Source organism: Acomys minous, assembly GCF_964271855.1.
Source record: "Acomys minous genome assembly, chromosome: 4".
Lineage (NCBI taxonomy): Eukaryota > Metazoa > Chordata > Mammalia > Rodentia > Muridae > Acomys > Acomys minous.
In genome coordinates this window covers 84141653-84155226 of record NC_140486.1, presented here as the reverse complement: position 1 = coordinate 84155226, position 13574 = coordinate 84141653, and the positions used below count along the sequence as shown (strand labels likewise).

At 42.0% G+C, this 13574-nt stretch overlaps 1 protein-coding gene across 4 annotated transcripts in view; it reads left to right on the top strand.

Annotated features, from left to right (window-relative positions):
• Positions 1–6873, top strand: part of SATB2 (SATB homeobox 2) — a 185807-nt gene extending 178934 nt beyond the window's left edge. For all 4 annotated transcript variants that reach the window (XM_084780227.1, XM_084780224.1, XM_084780225.1 and 1 more), the window contains one exon: positions 3637–6873. In XM_084780227.1, the coding sequence (XP_084636353.1) occupies positions 3637–4104 (468 nt within the window). In that variant the 3' untranslated portion in view covers positions 4105–6873. The remainder of the gene's footprint in view (positions 1–3636) is intronic.
• The last annotated feature ends 6701 nt before the right edge of the window (positions 6874–13574 follow it).

The window sequence follows — 13574 nt, the reverse complement described above, 5'->3', positions numbered from 1 at the left end:
GAGAGAGAGAGAGAGAGAGAGAGAGAGAGAGAGAGAGAGAGAAATCGGGAGAGTGCTTGCATTGAGTTTTCCTCTGGGTGAAGCTCATCTTGGTGTTGTGGAGATGTACTTTCTGTTTGCTCCAAGTACTGTCTCCATCCGGGAAAGCACTACCCAGGAGGAATCCATAGACATTGGATAGATGGGTCAGTATTCAGATCTTTCACTACAAACTATCCAGAGGTGGAGGTTCTTTGTCTAGAGTAGGTAGAACAGCTCTGGGAAAGTGAAGACAGCTGGGGTATAGACAGCTTGGGAGACCATTGCCTTCCAGATGTTAAACATGTGGTTGGGAGGCAGACAGCCAATGGCTAGTAGCAGTGTAAAAGGAAAAGGCTCAGGCCGCTTGGTAGCGAATAAGGCAGTTCACTTTAGAGATAATCTTTTCATGTCTGTTAGAAGATGCTAGAATTAGCACGTGACTTAACATCACACCTGTGTTGCCATTCCCACGAGCCCACCCTTTCGGTGAGAAAGTGCATCTCACTTGATGGGAAATTTCTATTGATAGTATTTCTTTTTGAAAAACACCTTTCTAGTCTATGGTGTCCTTGGTCCAGATTATACCTTCATGACAGATTGTAGGATTACATTTTAATTTATGTATTTTAGAACTGCCTGGAACCAAATAAGCATTGAGTGAGAACTCACTGTTATTATTGTGATTGGGTTGTGTATATGTGTGTGTGTGTGTATGTATGTATGTATATATGTATATATGTCTTCTTTGTACATTTGTATTACTATGCTCTGTTCTAAGAAATGGGGAAAGTAGAGTAGTCCAACTGGTAGGGCCTAAGGAGGACAAATGCTATCATGTAGAAAGATTATAGTAACTTCAAAGTACAGTTTTGGAAAATCTCTTTAAATCTACTCAGTGCACAATGGAAAGCCCCTTAAGAACCAATCTAATTATTCAATTAAATGGAACCGTTCTGCTGACTTTTACTACAGAAGGCAAGCATAATTTAGAAAATGGAGCATTTTAATTCTCTTTTGTTTTCCAATTAACACAGTTGCTCTAATAGGGACCACTCGTGTTTGAGCACATGTCCTGCTAGAATGTGCTTTGTCCCTAATTCCAGTCCCCTTTCTCAGCAAAAGCCGAGACCCTCACCTGTTGACACAGAGGCATATTTATGTTTGCGCTCACACTGCCCACATCCCGGGCCCAGAGCGCACATCTTCCTGTCACGGAAAGCTGTGGGATCCCGCAGCGCAGCCCCACTTTCCTGGCGGGGCTAATTAGGACGTTGGAGTAAAGGAGCTCTCACTTGTTTTGCTGATGCCAGCTTACCACATCAGACCACACGAGTTTGTTCTTAGTTGAAAGCGGTAAAGAGAATGCTAAGACCATTGCCTTTAATTGGTCAGCACTATTTGAATGCTAGTCTACTGTTTTATAGTCCTTTGTTTTCAGTTTCCTTCTGCCACCAGCCACCAGCTTATAACATAGGTAGCCCAGGCTGGCCTTGTTTGTGATTCTTCCTGCCCAAAGCCTCCGAAGTGCTTATACAGCCCTGAGCCACCATGCCTAGCCTCTCGTTGGCTTTTTACCAGTTGGTGGTAGTAATTTGAAAAGTCAAACATTTTTTTTTTCCTGCTGCTACCATTTTTTTCTATCTCCTCTGATATTTATTAGACTCTATAAAAAGCTGGCATTTTCACATGGGTGAGAAAATATGCTTTCTATCATAGGCCTCAGAGACTGGGGTGAGCAGCACAGACTCTTTCTGTAACTGTTCATATTGAGGCCCGTGTTGGTTCTTAGCTGTGTAGTGGGCAACTTGGGTAGTCCCTGTGGTGGGAGGAACAGTGACGAGGGTGTTACCATGGGGGATTTTATTTGTTTGATTGTTTTATAACTACATACATTTATTATTCTATGTTCCTTGGGCCTGATTGTTCCTGTCCTCTGGAAAATATATAATTTGGGACCTTGACTTGGGAAAGCCTTTCATAAAATATTAGAAAATTGCAAAGAAATCTGTGTGTAGTTTTTTAAAAGTGAAGTTTTTATTGTGAGGGTTATTGCGGGGACACAAGGAACTGAGCACTACCTGAGCTCAGGCAATGTGGTCCTTAGGTCTGTACATGACCACATGCATCTCAGCACATCTCAGCAGGGATGGCTGCTGCTGCCCTTTAACTCTATGGCAGGCAGCTACAGGTCAGCTGCCTGTGGTGGCGTCCAAGGCTCCCCCCATCCAGTCTTTATGGAGTTGATGAGTTCGTATTAGAATGGGAGGTTATTTCTTGCGATGATAGTGCTGATGGGTGAGGCTTAGAGAAGAGTTGTCCGCTTAGGGTTTCCTCTTATGGTTATGTGGCATAGGTAGAGAGAAAAAGGGGAGGGGCTACTTATAAAAAGAGAATTATTTAAATTTTAACAGCTAGCTAGTAAACCTTGCAATTAAAAAAATTTAAAAATTAGAAGTTTGAAGGTATGCTCAAAACAGAGGATTAATTAGTTTATAGTGATATTAAAGTACCCATCTAAATGTATTTAAAGCAGTCAATTAAAACTTAAAACATACAGAAGTTAAATCTTTACATTACCTTGAATATATATAATTTAAAATAACTAAATTTATAGAGCAAAATCAGAACTAAAAGAAGGTAAACAATTTTTCCTAATCCTACAAAGGATGCATTTTCTGGTGTAAAGTGCCACCTATTTCTCTCTGACACTGAGGAGCAATGAGGGTGAGAGTAGCAGTGAGTACCACTGACTAGAAGTTTGCACAAAGCCAGGGACAAGCTAACTGTGACCTCCTGGGCCAAATCCTGTCTTCAAGGGGACACAGTTGAGCTCACTCACACTGAATACTGCTGAGCCATGACTAAGGTCCCTTGCTGAAAAGACTCCCCAGGCCACCCCTCCTTTCCCCAGGCTACCCCTCCTTTCCCCAGGCTACTCCTCCTTTCTGAACACTGTACTGTATGCACACAATGCATTTGATAGCTGAGCCATGCTTGGGCGGCCGTTTCTTAATCCTTCTCTGACACATGATGAGATGGAGGCTGAAAGACTTGCCCAGCTCCCTCTGCTAGCAGAAGAGTCTAACGTTGGGCTATGATGCCTGTCACTAGTGTGGTCAGGTACAGTTACAGATGTAGGTGATCTGAAGCCACGCCCCTCCATGTAGCCGTGCTTAGAGCTGACCTCAGACACAGACAGGCGTGGCTTAACTACTTAGTACCCCATCTCCCTCCCTCCTTCCTTCCCTCCCTCCCTCCCTCCCTCTCATTCTCTCTCTTCCTTTTTTGTTGTTTTTGAAACAAGGTCTAGCTGTACAGTCTAGGCTGGCATCAAATTGCGGTGTAGCCCACACTGAACTCAAACCCATGGCAATCTTCCTGCCCCTGCCTCCCACATTCTGGGAGTGTAAGTTTGTACCACCTTGCCCAGCTCAAGCGACTCTCATGAATCACAACGTTGTTTGGTTGATGGGACCCTAAATCGTTAGAAATGGTTTCTGCTTTCCCGAGATAATGTCTTTAACCTAAATGCAGTGTGTGAGGGAGGTAATAGCGCTGCCACGGTCTGGTGGCCTCGTAAACGTCACACCAATCTCTCCGTCTTCTCGTTATTAGGTCCTTCACCGACAGCAGTCCCAGCCGACCAAGGAGAGCTCCCCTCCCAGAGAAGAAGCGCCCCCACCACCTCCTCCGACAGAAGACAGCTGCGCCAAAAAACCTCGCTCTCGCACAAAGATCTCCTTGGAAGCCCTGGGCATCCTTCAGAGCTTCATCCATGACGTGGGCCTCTATCCTGACCAGGAAGCCATCCACACACTCTCGGCCCAGCTCGACCTCCCCAAACACACCATCATCAAGTTCTTCCAGAACCAGAGGTACCACGTGAAGCATCATGGGAAGCTGAAGGAGCACCTGGGCTCTGCGGTGGACGTGGCGGAGTATAAGGACGAGGAGCTGCTGACAGAGTCGGAGGAGAACGACAGTGAGGAAGGCTCCGAGGAAATGTATAAGGTGGAGGCAGAGGAGGAGAACGCCGCCCCCGAGAAAAGCAAGGCGGCGCCCGCCGAACCCGATCAGAGATAATGTGCGCTCTACCAGGCAAAGCAATAGATGGGTCCAAGGACTTTCTGTTTTAGTTTCTTAAAAAAAAAAATCCTCTTGGCTTTGTTTTGTTTTGTTTTGTTTTGAAATGTCTGTTTTATTTTTCTTACCCTTAATGGCATTCCTCCGTCACACAGGATAGCCTATAGACTGAGTAAACTCAGAGTCGCCTTGGCAAAGACACCAAGTGTTAAACTTTCACAATTGACTGGACCGTAGTGATTTTGGTCACGGGAGACCCTGCGTCATTCTCCTTGCACTTACGGAAGAGACACCAGGCACGTATCAGGATGGAAAGACCCAGGAAATAAATGAAGGAAGCTACAAGTGTGTGTATATGTATATGTACATATCTCTATATTTACATATATATATATTAAAATTGCATGGGACAGAGAACTTTTCAATCTGAAAGACTAGACTGTGAAATGAGTTCTTAAAGAAAAGACTTGTTTATGTATAAAAAATATACCACTTCACAGTGAGTCGCTTTGACTTTTTGAGAAACTGCGGCCTGCTCTCAGGGCGGGGTGACTATTTTTGAATTCCTATTTATTTTGTGTATTTGTCCCTGATTTTTTTTTAATTCTATGGCTTCCTATCTGGCAGCTTAATGGGTAATTTTTGAGGTATGTATTTAACAAAATAACACTGCCAAAAAAAAAAAAAGAAAGAAAGAAAGAAAGAAAAAGTGAGAGAAGGAAAGAAGAGAGTAAAGTGAGAGAAAATCAGGGCATGTTAGAAAAAAAAAGATACAAGACAAATTACTCTTAAAGACAGAACGCACACTTTAAAATAATGACTCAACACGTGACCGTCCACATTCCTACTGAGCACGTCAGCACTGTAGCGACCAGATGCATTCTGTGCAATTCAAACAGAGTTGAGTGCAGAGGAAACTTGGCCATTAGTGCAGTCTCAAAAAATGACATTTTGACGTTGGACTTCCGGAATTCATGCTATGAGCCACATTTTGTTGTGAAGTTTATTTCCCTGCTTGTGGCTTCAAATCTTAAAAGTTATTAAGCCTGCTCGTTTAAAATTGTTGGTTGTTACTGTTTCTTTTCCTTTTGTTTGTTTCTGGCTTGTTTTGTTTTAAATAGAACATAGTTTTGATGAAATGTTAGGTTAGAGAAAGAAGTTTCTGCCCGATGAGAGGGGCTCACACTCCAACAAATCTCCCCCCCCCCCCGCCCCCCACCGAATCCCCCTCCCCAAGTGTTTCCTACTCCGCTTTCATTTTGGACTTACTCTTTTTCATTCACATTCCATTCACTTTAGCCAAGTCTCTGCAGACCCTGAGCTTGCTGGCCTCCCGGCGCCCTCCCCTGCCATGGCAGCCCTAACAGGAACCTGGCTTTGAGTCTTTCTGACCCTCCAGGCAATAGAGCAAGTGAAGCATTTCAGCAGAGTCACCTACTCCTCGGAAAAGGAAATACTGTCCCAGTGCACACCCCCCCCCCCCCCCCACATAACGCTTACCTTACGTAAAAGCAGAACTAATGCCAACGGGCTGTTTGTGGAATGAGCGTTAAAGCTGCAATCGACTACAGTTTGCCAAATCTCCTTCAGTTTCCTATTAGGAACAGTAGCATTGCCTTCCAGTTCCACTGACACTGATGGCAGGAGGGGACCTCCCCTTTGAGACTGGCCTCCTCCGGAACCTGCCCCAGGCTTGAGATAGCCTCTCAGCAGCCCCATGCGCAGTTGGATTTTTGTTTCGTTTCGTTTTGTTTTTGAGTTGTATCCTCATGCAACCTTGTCAAAGACCTCATACAATATCACTTTGAAATTTATTTTCTGTTTACTTACTACACAAACATTGTAATATAACTGTTAATACTATTTATATATTTGAAAGGTATAAGAGGTAGGAGTTTAAAAAAAAACCTCTATGTGTAGATATTAACTCAGAACTTACACTATACAGGGAGAAGACACGTTGCAATACAAGCTAATTGTAGCTGCTTAGTAACCTCTGGAGTTTTCAAAGGGACATTTTTCCTGTACTTTTTCAAATAACAATGTTTAAAACAGTTACCTTGACATCAGCGTCATGCACCTTTGCAAAAGGATGGCTGTTTGCCATTGAGGCCTGGACCCGCCCTTCCTGTTTCCGTAGATGCTGCAGCTTTAATCGAGATTCCAGTTGCTGCTCCCTGATCTCCGAGTTCCCAAATTGTCTTCTGACACTGTTGCTGAAGTCACTCTGTACACATCCTAGACACCGATTTTTTGCCAAGCTCTTACAGGTGGTTCATCGATTGATGGCATCCGCATTTGGTATCTTTTACACTTCAACCAAAAATTTATTAGGTATTTTTCAATGCTAAGTCTTGCCTTTTATTTTTTAATTTTCACTGCCAAGTTTGCAGTGGTTCTAAGTGAATCTGTGGGCATTTTAGCCTGTGGTCTTGCCAGATCTTTGCGAATTACAATGCATATATGTCTATTTATTCAATATCTGTCATATAATATCTATTTGGAAGAAGAAACTTTCTCTTGTAGTGCCTCTTGACAAAGCACAATTTCCCGCCTTTTTTTTTTTTGTGAAATGAAGAAAAAAAAAAACAAATTGTGTTTTATTGCAGTATCAATAATGTGAATAAGGATTAACATATTGTAAATGTTTCTTTTTTCCATGTAAATCAACTATCTTTGTTATCACTAAGTGATAATTTTTAACTTATGTGCATTGTTAGGCTGTTAGAATTTTTTGGTTGTTAAATAAAACGCATTCAATAAATCTGACTTTGTTTGTCAAATAGTTTACTGGGCATTGCCCTCCTTTCCCATCTTAATTCTGCACATGGAACAAGACCTGGAGACTCTAAGAAAAATCCGTACCCTTATGTTAAAAGTAAGACCGAGTTACCCACAGTTACAGATGGTTGAGTTCTGTTCAGTGCGTAGATTTAATGGCACACCTGAATTGTGCGTGTCTCTCAGGATATCTGAACACAGGCATGCTCACTTGCTGCCCGGAGAGGCATTTATCCCATCATTTCACCGTATACAAACAAAAACTCAAATGTAGAAAGATGCATTTATGGACTCACTTCTTTATTTTTCTAGCGAATATTTTCTGTTTATAATTAAAAAACCACAAATGACTGCGTGTCAGGAAACTTTTGGAGCACATATGTCCGTGGTTAATGGACATAATAAAAGTCTTTTATATTTAGAGCTCGGGTACCATAATGTGTGCATTGAGGAATGCCGGGAGGTTTGATGTATCTGAGAAATGTGCGAAAATGATTTTTTAGAAAGTGCTTATGATGGAAAAAATTACTCAAAAGACTAGAGTTAATAAAGCAAGTGTCTAGCTGCAGAGAAAGCAAATTAAAAAGTGATTTTGGCTTTTAGATATTGTCTATTTTCCATGTTGTTTTTTTCTTTTCTTGTCTCCCTGCTTTGGTGGGTCCAAAGACTAACTTTCTTTCCTTCTTCCATGATGGTTTGTAAACCCACATGCCAGGTAACAATCTTAAAACTGGGAGTTTACAGAAATGCAGACAGCTTAAGGCTTTTATGTTGGAGCCCAACTTGGGTGACCCATATTCTCAATGCAAATGTAAATGAGCTCTTGGGGTTTTTTGGGTGGAGGCGGGGTAGGAAGGAATGCACTGGATGATGATTTTACTTTTAAAAGAAGTAGCTTCTATATTTCTTTTTTGATTTGCTTGTTTATTTAAATAATTTATTCAGATTACATCTTAATTGTTATCCCCTCACTTGTATCTTCCCATTCTCCCCTCCCTCCCTCTTTCACCCTGTTCCCCTCCCCTAGGCCTGTGACAGGGTAGGGTACTACATTCCATAGTGTAAATGTACCACCGTTTCTTTATCTTTCTTCAACTGAGGGACATCTAGATTGATTCCAGATTCTAGCTATCACAAATAAGGTTGTTATGAACATAGTTGAGCAAATGTCCTTGTTGTGTGGTGGAGCATCTTCTGGGTATATTCCAAGAAGTGGGATAGCTGGGGTCTTGAGGAAGCCCTATTCCCAATTTTCTGAGAAAATGGCAGATTGACTTCCAAAGTGGTTGTACAAGTTTGTACTTCCACCGGCAATGAAGCAGTGTTCCCCTTTCTCCACATCCTCACCAGCATGTGCTATCACTCGAGTTTTTCATGTTAGCCAGTCTGATGGATGTAAGATGGAATCTCAAGAGTCATTTTGATTTGCATTTCTCTGATGACTAAGGATGTGGAACATTTCTTCAGGTGTTTCTCAGCCATTCAATATTCCTCTGTTGAGAATTCTCTGTTTAGCTCTGAACCCCATTTCTTAATTGGGTTATTTGGTTTGGTGGTGTTTAATTCCTTGAGTTCTTTATATATTTTGAATATTATTAGCCTTTTGTCAGATGTAGGGTTGGTGAAGATCTTTTCCTAGTCTGTAGGCTATAGCTTTGTTCTGTTGACAATGTCTTCTGCCTTATAGAAGCTTCTCACTCAGCCTTATGAGGTCCCATTTATAATTGCAGACCTTAGAGCCTTGGCTGTTGGTATTCTGTTCAGGAAGTGCCAATGAGTTCAAGGCTCTTCCCCATTTTTTCTTCTAACAGCTTTAGTGTCTCTGGTTTTATGTTGAGGTCTTTAATCCACTTGGACTTGAATTTTAAAATCAACTCAAAAAAGTCAGTAGCCCTCCTGTATACAAATGACAATGGTGCTAAGAAAGAAATTAGGGCAACTACACCCTTCACGATAGCCACAAGTAATATAAAGTATCTAGGTGTAACTCTAACCAAGCAAGTGAAAAACTTGTATGAAAAAAACTTCAAGTCTATCAAGAAGGAAATTGAAGATGACATCAGAAGATGGAAGGATCTCTCATGTTGATGAATCGGGAGAATTAACATAGTAAAAATGACCATCTTACCAAAAGCAATTTACAGATTCAGTGCTATCCCTATCAAAATGCCTACACAATTTTTAAAAGACCTTGAAAGATCAATTCTCAACTTCATACGGAAAACCAAAAAACACAGAACAGCTAAAACAATCCTGTACAATAAAAGATCCTCTGGAGGAATCTCCATACCTGATTTCAAGCTGTACTATAAGAGCAACAGTGATTAAAACAGCATGGTACTGGAATAGCAATAGGCTAGTTGATCAGTGGAATCAAGTCGAAGACCCAGAAATAAATCAATACACCTATGGACACTTGATTTTTGACAAAGAAGCCAAATCTATACAATGGAAAAAGGATAACATCTTCAACAAATGGTGCCTGTCTAACTGGTTGCCTACATGTAGAAAAATGCAAGTAGATCCATATTTATCACCATGCACAAAGATTCCACAATTCTACATTGTGTCTGCATGTTTAGAAGCTGGAGTTCACAGAGAGAAACCATAAGCAGCCAGAACTGCCACCACACAGATGAGTCACTCTGTCTTGGGGGACAATCCATGTACTGGCTGCCTTCATTTTCAGGAAAATAAGAAAAAAAAGGTCTGAACTACGAGAAGAGTCACTATTTTGTGGGGTGATCTATCACTACAAGAGAAAATAAGAATCACAATCTGGGATGGTTTTGGAAGCCTTAGCTGCATAGACAAGGGAGGAGGCGGCAAGAAATCGTGACTGAAACTAAGATTTTTGTCTCCTCACAAATCAAGGAAGTGGCTAAGGTAACTTGGCTTTGCAACTGTCAGGGTTAACACTGACCTCTCCAGGCTTTGGTGTCAGTTCCTCCTCTTTATGGTCCAAAGTAACTTAGAATTCTGGCTGTCACCTCCACCTTCTGCACGGACACAGAGAGGGTGCAGAGTTACATACTCTTATTGGAGTTTTTTTTTTCCCACAAGCCCTGGGTTTGAGTACACGAGAGGGAAGTGTTTCTAGCTATGCCATTAGTTCCAGGAAAAGGAGAGTGGATGTGGGGAGGCAGCTAATAGCTTCTGCCTCAGACAATATCAAAACAAGCAAACAACAGAAAACAAAACAAACAAACAAAAACACGATGTTGAGAATACTGTATAAGGAAAGGAGGAAGAGGCCTATTTCCCCAGTCATCCTCCCTGGGTCTCCTATCTTCCTCCTGCTCATCCAGCTTCGTTATCCTCATTCCTGGATCCATCCAGGCTCAGGACCATGACCATCCTGCCAGTGTGTTGCAAGTCCCGTGCTCACATAGCTCCCAGGCCATGCCACCATCATGGATCTTATTGCATGTTATAACTCTTACGGTAAATGTGGTTTTTCTTGAGCCCCAAGCTTTGCAGCTGCATTCCAGTCGTTGGGTTACCTAGCACCGGGACGGTGCCTCCTATGTGGTCAACAAAAAGGATGCTTTGGGATTTAAAAAATATGATGGCTTATTAAGTGTTTGATAAGGCTGGGGATGTGAGGTCCACACAAAGCCCTGGTTTTGATCCCAGTACCACAGAAACTGAGTACGGTTGGCCAACCCAACAATCCCTGCACTTGGGTGATAGAGAGTAAAGGACCAGGATATCTCTGGATCCATCGTGAGTTTGAGGCCAGCCTGAGCCACAAACAAACAAACAAACAAACAAACACCATTTAGAACAAAGTATTAAAATTAAAGACAGAACTCTTACTGCTCAACAATGAAGAGGAAAACACACACATACCTCTCTTGCTTTTCCAAATCCACAGCCTCTCTTTTTATTAATTTTTGTTGTGAGTCATGGATATTCATCCATTTCTCCACCTCCTCCCCCTACATTTTCACAATATTTTTCATAACTCTATAATAATAAAACACAAGAGCTAGTTAGGCATGGCACACATGCCTGTAAAACCAGCAGCTCAGGAGGCCGATGAAAGAAGATGTTGCAAGTTCAAGGCCAGCTCTCATCTATACAGTAAGACCTTGTCAAAAAAAAAAAAAAAGAAAGAAAAAAAAAAAAAAAGAAAAGAAAAAGAAGCAAATCTATTCCTACAATGATCTGCCTTCTGAGAGATTCTAGCGCATGGGAAGGTCTTTTCTCCTCTTACTGCTGCCACCTGGGATGCCCACTGGACAATCAGAGCCAGCCCTTGTGTGGCTAGGTCATGTGTACCAGATTGATGTTTGTAAAGAAAACTCCTGAAGACCAATGGGGGCTTGGAACCAAAATAGCTCGGTTCCAAGGGTGGCACCACCATTCCCAGGACATGTGACAATGGCTTCTGTCTCCAACCTATTATGTGCATCTAAAACCAAGGGCTGGTCTGAGAGTGGAGCTCAGCCACTGAACACTTGCTTCACATGGGCGTTGCTCTGGATTTAGTCTCCAGAACCAACCAAAGTCACAGGTAATGAACACCTGACCAAACAGGTAGCATTATGGATGGTCCAGTGGTTGTGAAGATACTTTGAGACATCCGAGGCTTGTAGAAATACCACATAATGCAATCAGAACTTGCCAAATACTACTCCAGCACCCATTCGAATTCATTTTGTTTATAAGCCTGTAAGAACTCCAATGAAATAAGGTGACACATACGATTTTGAATAATTACAGCGCCCATTTAATTAAGACTTGATGATAGGAATGGTGGGGTCAACTCAGCTAATATGTAAGGATTTACTAAGCACAGACAGTGGCCTCAATTTTTAATGTAGAATCAAAATATTTCTAAATCCATTTAATTATTGTGAGCCAAGCATGGTGGCTCGCACCTGTAATTCTAACTCCCAGGGGCATGGGCAGGAGGATTACAGTAAGCTTGAAGTCAGACTGTGCTACATAGGTAAGCTTCTAGCCAACCTAATCTACAGAGTGACACCTGTCTCAAAACTAGTGTGAAAGCTTTTTGTTTTCTGTAACATTAGAGGAACTCTAATGTTCATTAGAGTGAACGTTCAAGAAACTCTGAGAATGCTTAAATATAATAATCTGTTCTATGGAATTTATTTAGAAATAATCATATGAGAAATATGTTACTAGTGGTCAGGTCTGGGCCAGGTGCTTCTTAGTGTCTTACTCAGGAATGAAATAAAAGTCACACACAGATTGTAAAGTGGCAAGAAAACTTTACCCAAAGCAATGCAATAGTGCCGCTCAGAAAGAAATATACTGTCAAGGGTCTGAGGGTACTCAAGGACCCTACTGTTGTCTGAGGCTTTCTTTTTATGGGACCTATGGAATTTGACTGCTAAACTCTGTAGCACAGGTGGCTCTCTTGTTTGATTGGCCAGCTTGCATTGTGTGACTCTTAGTTCATTGCAGGTGCCCCTTCCCACAGTGCATCTGGCTTTAAGTAAATGCATGCCCATCTATGCTTATCTGCATAAGGTGGTGTGGTACCTAATCTTGGTTGCCAACTTGACACATCTGGAAAGAGGGACCATCAGTTGAGGAAGTACCTCACTAGATTGGTTTGTGGGTTTGTTTGTGGAGCTCTTTCTTGATTGCTGGTTGATATAGTAGTGTCTAGCTCACCATGGGCGGTACCATCCCTAGGCAAGTTGGCCAGGGCTGTCTAAGAAGAGTAGTTGACCATAAGCCTGGAGTCAGGCCACTAAAACAGCATCTCTCTGTGGTTTCTGCTTCAGTTCCTGCCTCTTAAGTTCCTGATATGAGGTCCTGTCTTGGCTTCCCTCAGTGAAGAACTGCAATCTGCCATGCTTCCTTAAGGTGACATTTAAGACTGTTAGGCTGACCCAGGTGTAATGAGGGATGGGTAGACTGAAAATGTGAAAACTAAGCCTTCCCAGGAAATAAGAAACAGAACCATGAAGTAAAATCAGGACTACATGACTCCAAAGCTCCCTTCTTCTCTCCAGTATCATACCACCTCCACTTTTTTTTGATGTCCTAGAACACTCCTGTGTGATAGAACATCAGGGCACTGGCCACTGTGAGTTGTGATTGTACTTGTATGAGTTGACCACTGTACTTCTCCTAACATACTTTTATAATGATGTCTGGCTCACATTTCTCATGAACTTTTATTTTAAAAAGAAAAAAAATGCCATTATATTAAACAGCAACAATCACAACCATAGCAAAGAAACAAACCATGTTTTGCTGGTGCAACTACCCCGGAAGAAACTGGAGGTAGCTACTTTGGTGACTTTTTTTTTTTTAAGGAATAAACTAAGTATGAACATTTTTGTATGGAGATAGAATTACAAAATGACTCCATTGATATTACAGGAAATCGTACAAAGAAACAAACTGAAGAGACGGCTGCAATTTAATAACTATCCATTAACAAATATAATCCTATGGCCACAAATATAATCCTATGTCTGTGGTTTGGGCTGCCATCTAACACCATCTTAGTGTCCATGGGCCATGCTGCCAGTGGGGGCCATGTTGATGTGAGCGGCCAGCGTTGCCACCTGAGGCCATGTTGAGGACCGTAGTCTGGGATGCCTGAGGCCTTTGTCTGGGTCCATGGTCACATTGCACACGTGCTGTGTGTATGTGTGGTTGGGGAAAGTGTGCTGTCCGCACTGCCACAGAAACCCTGTAGA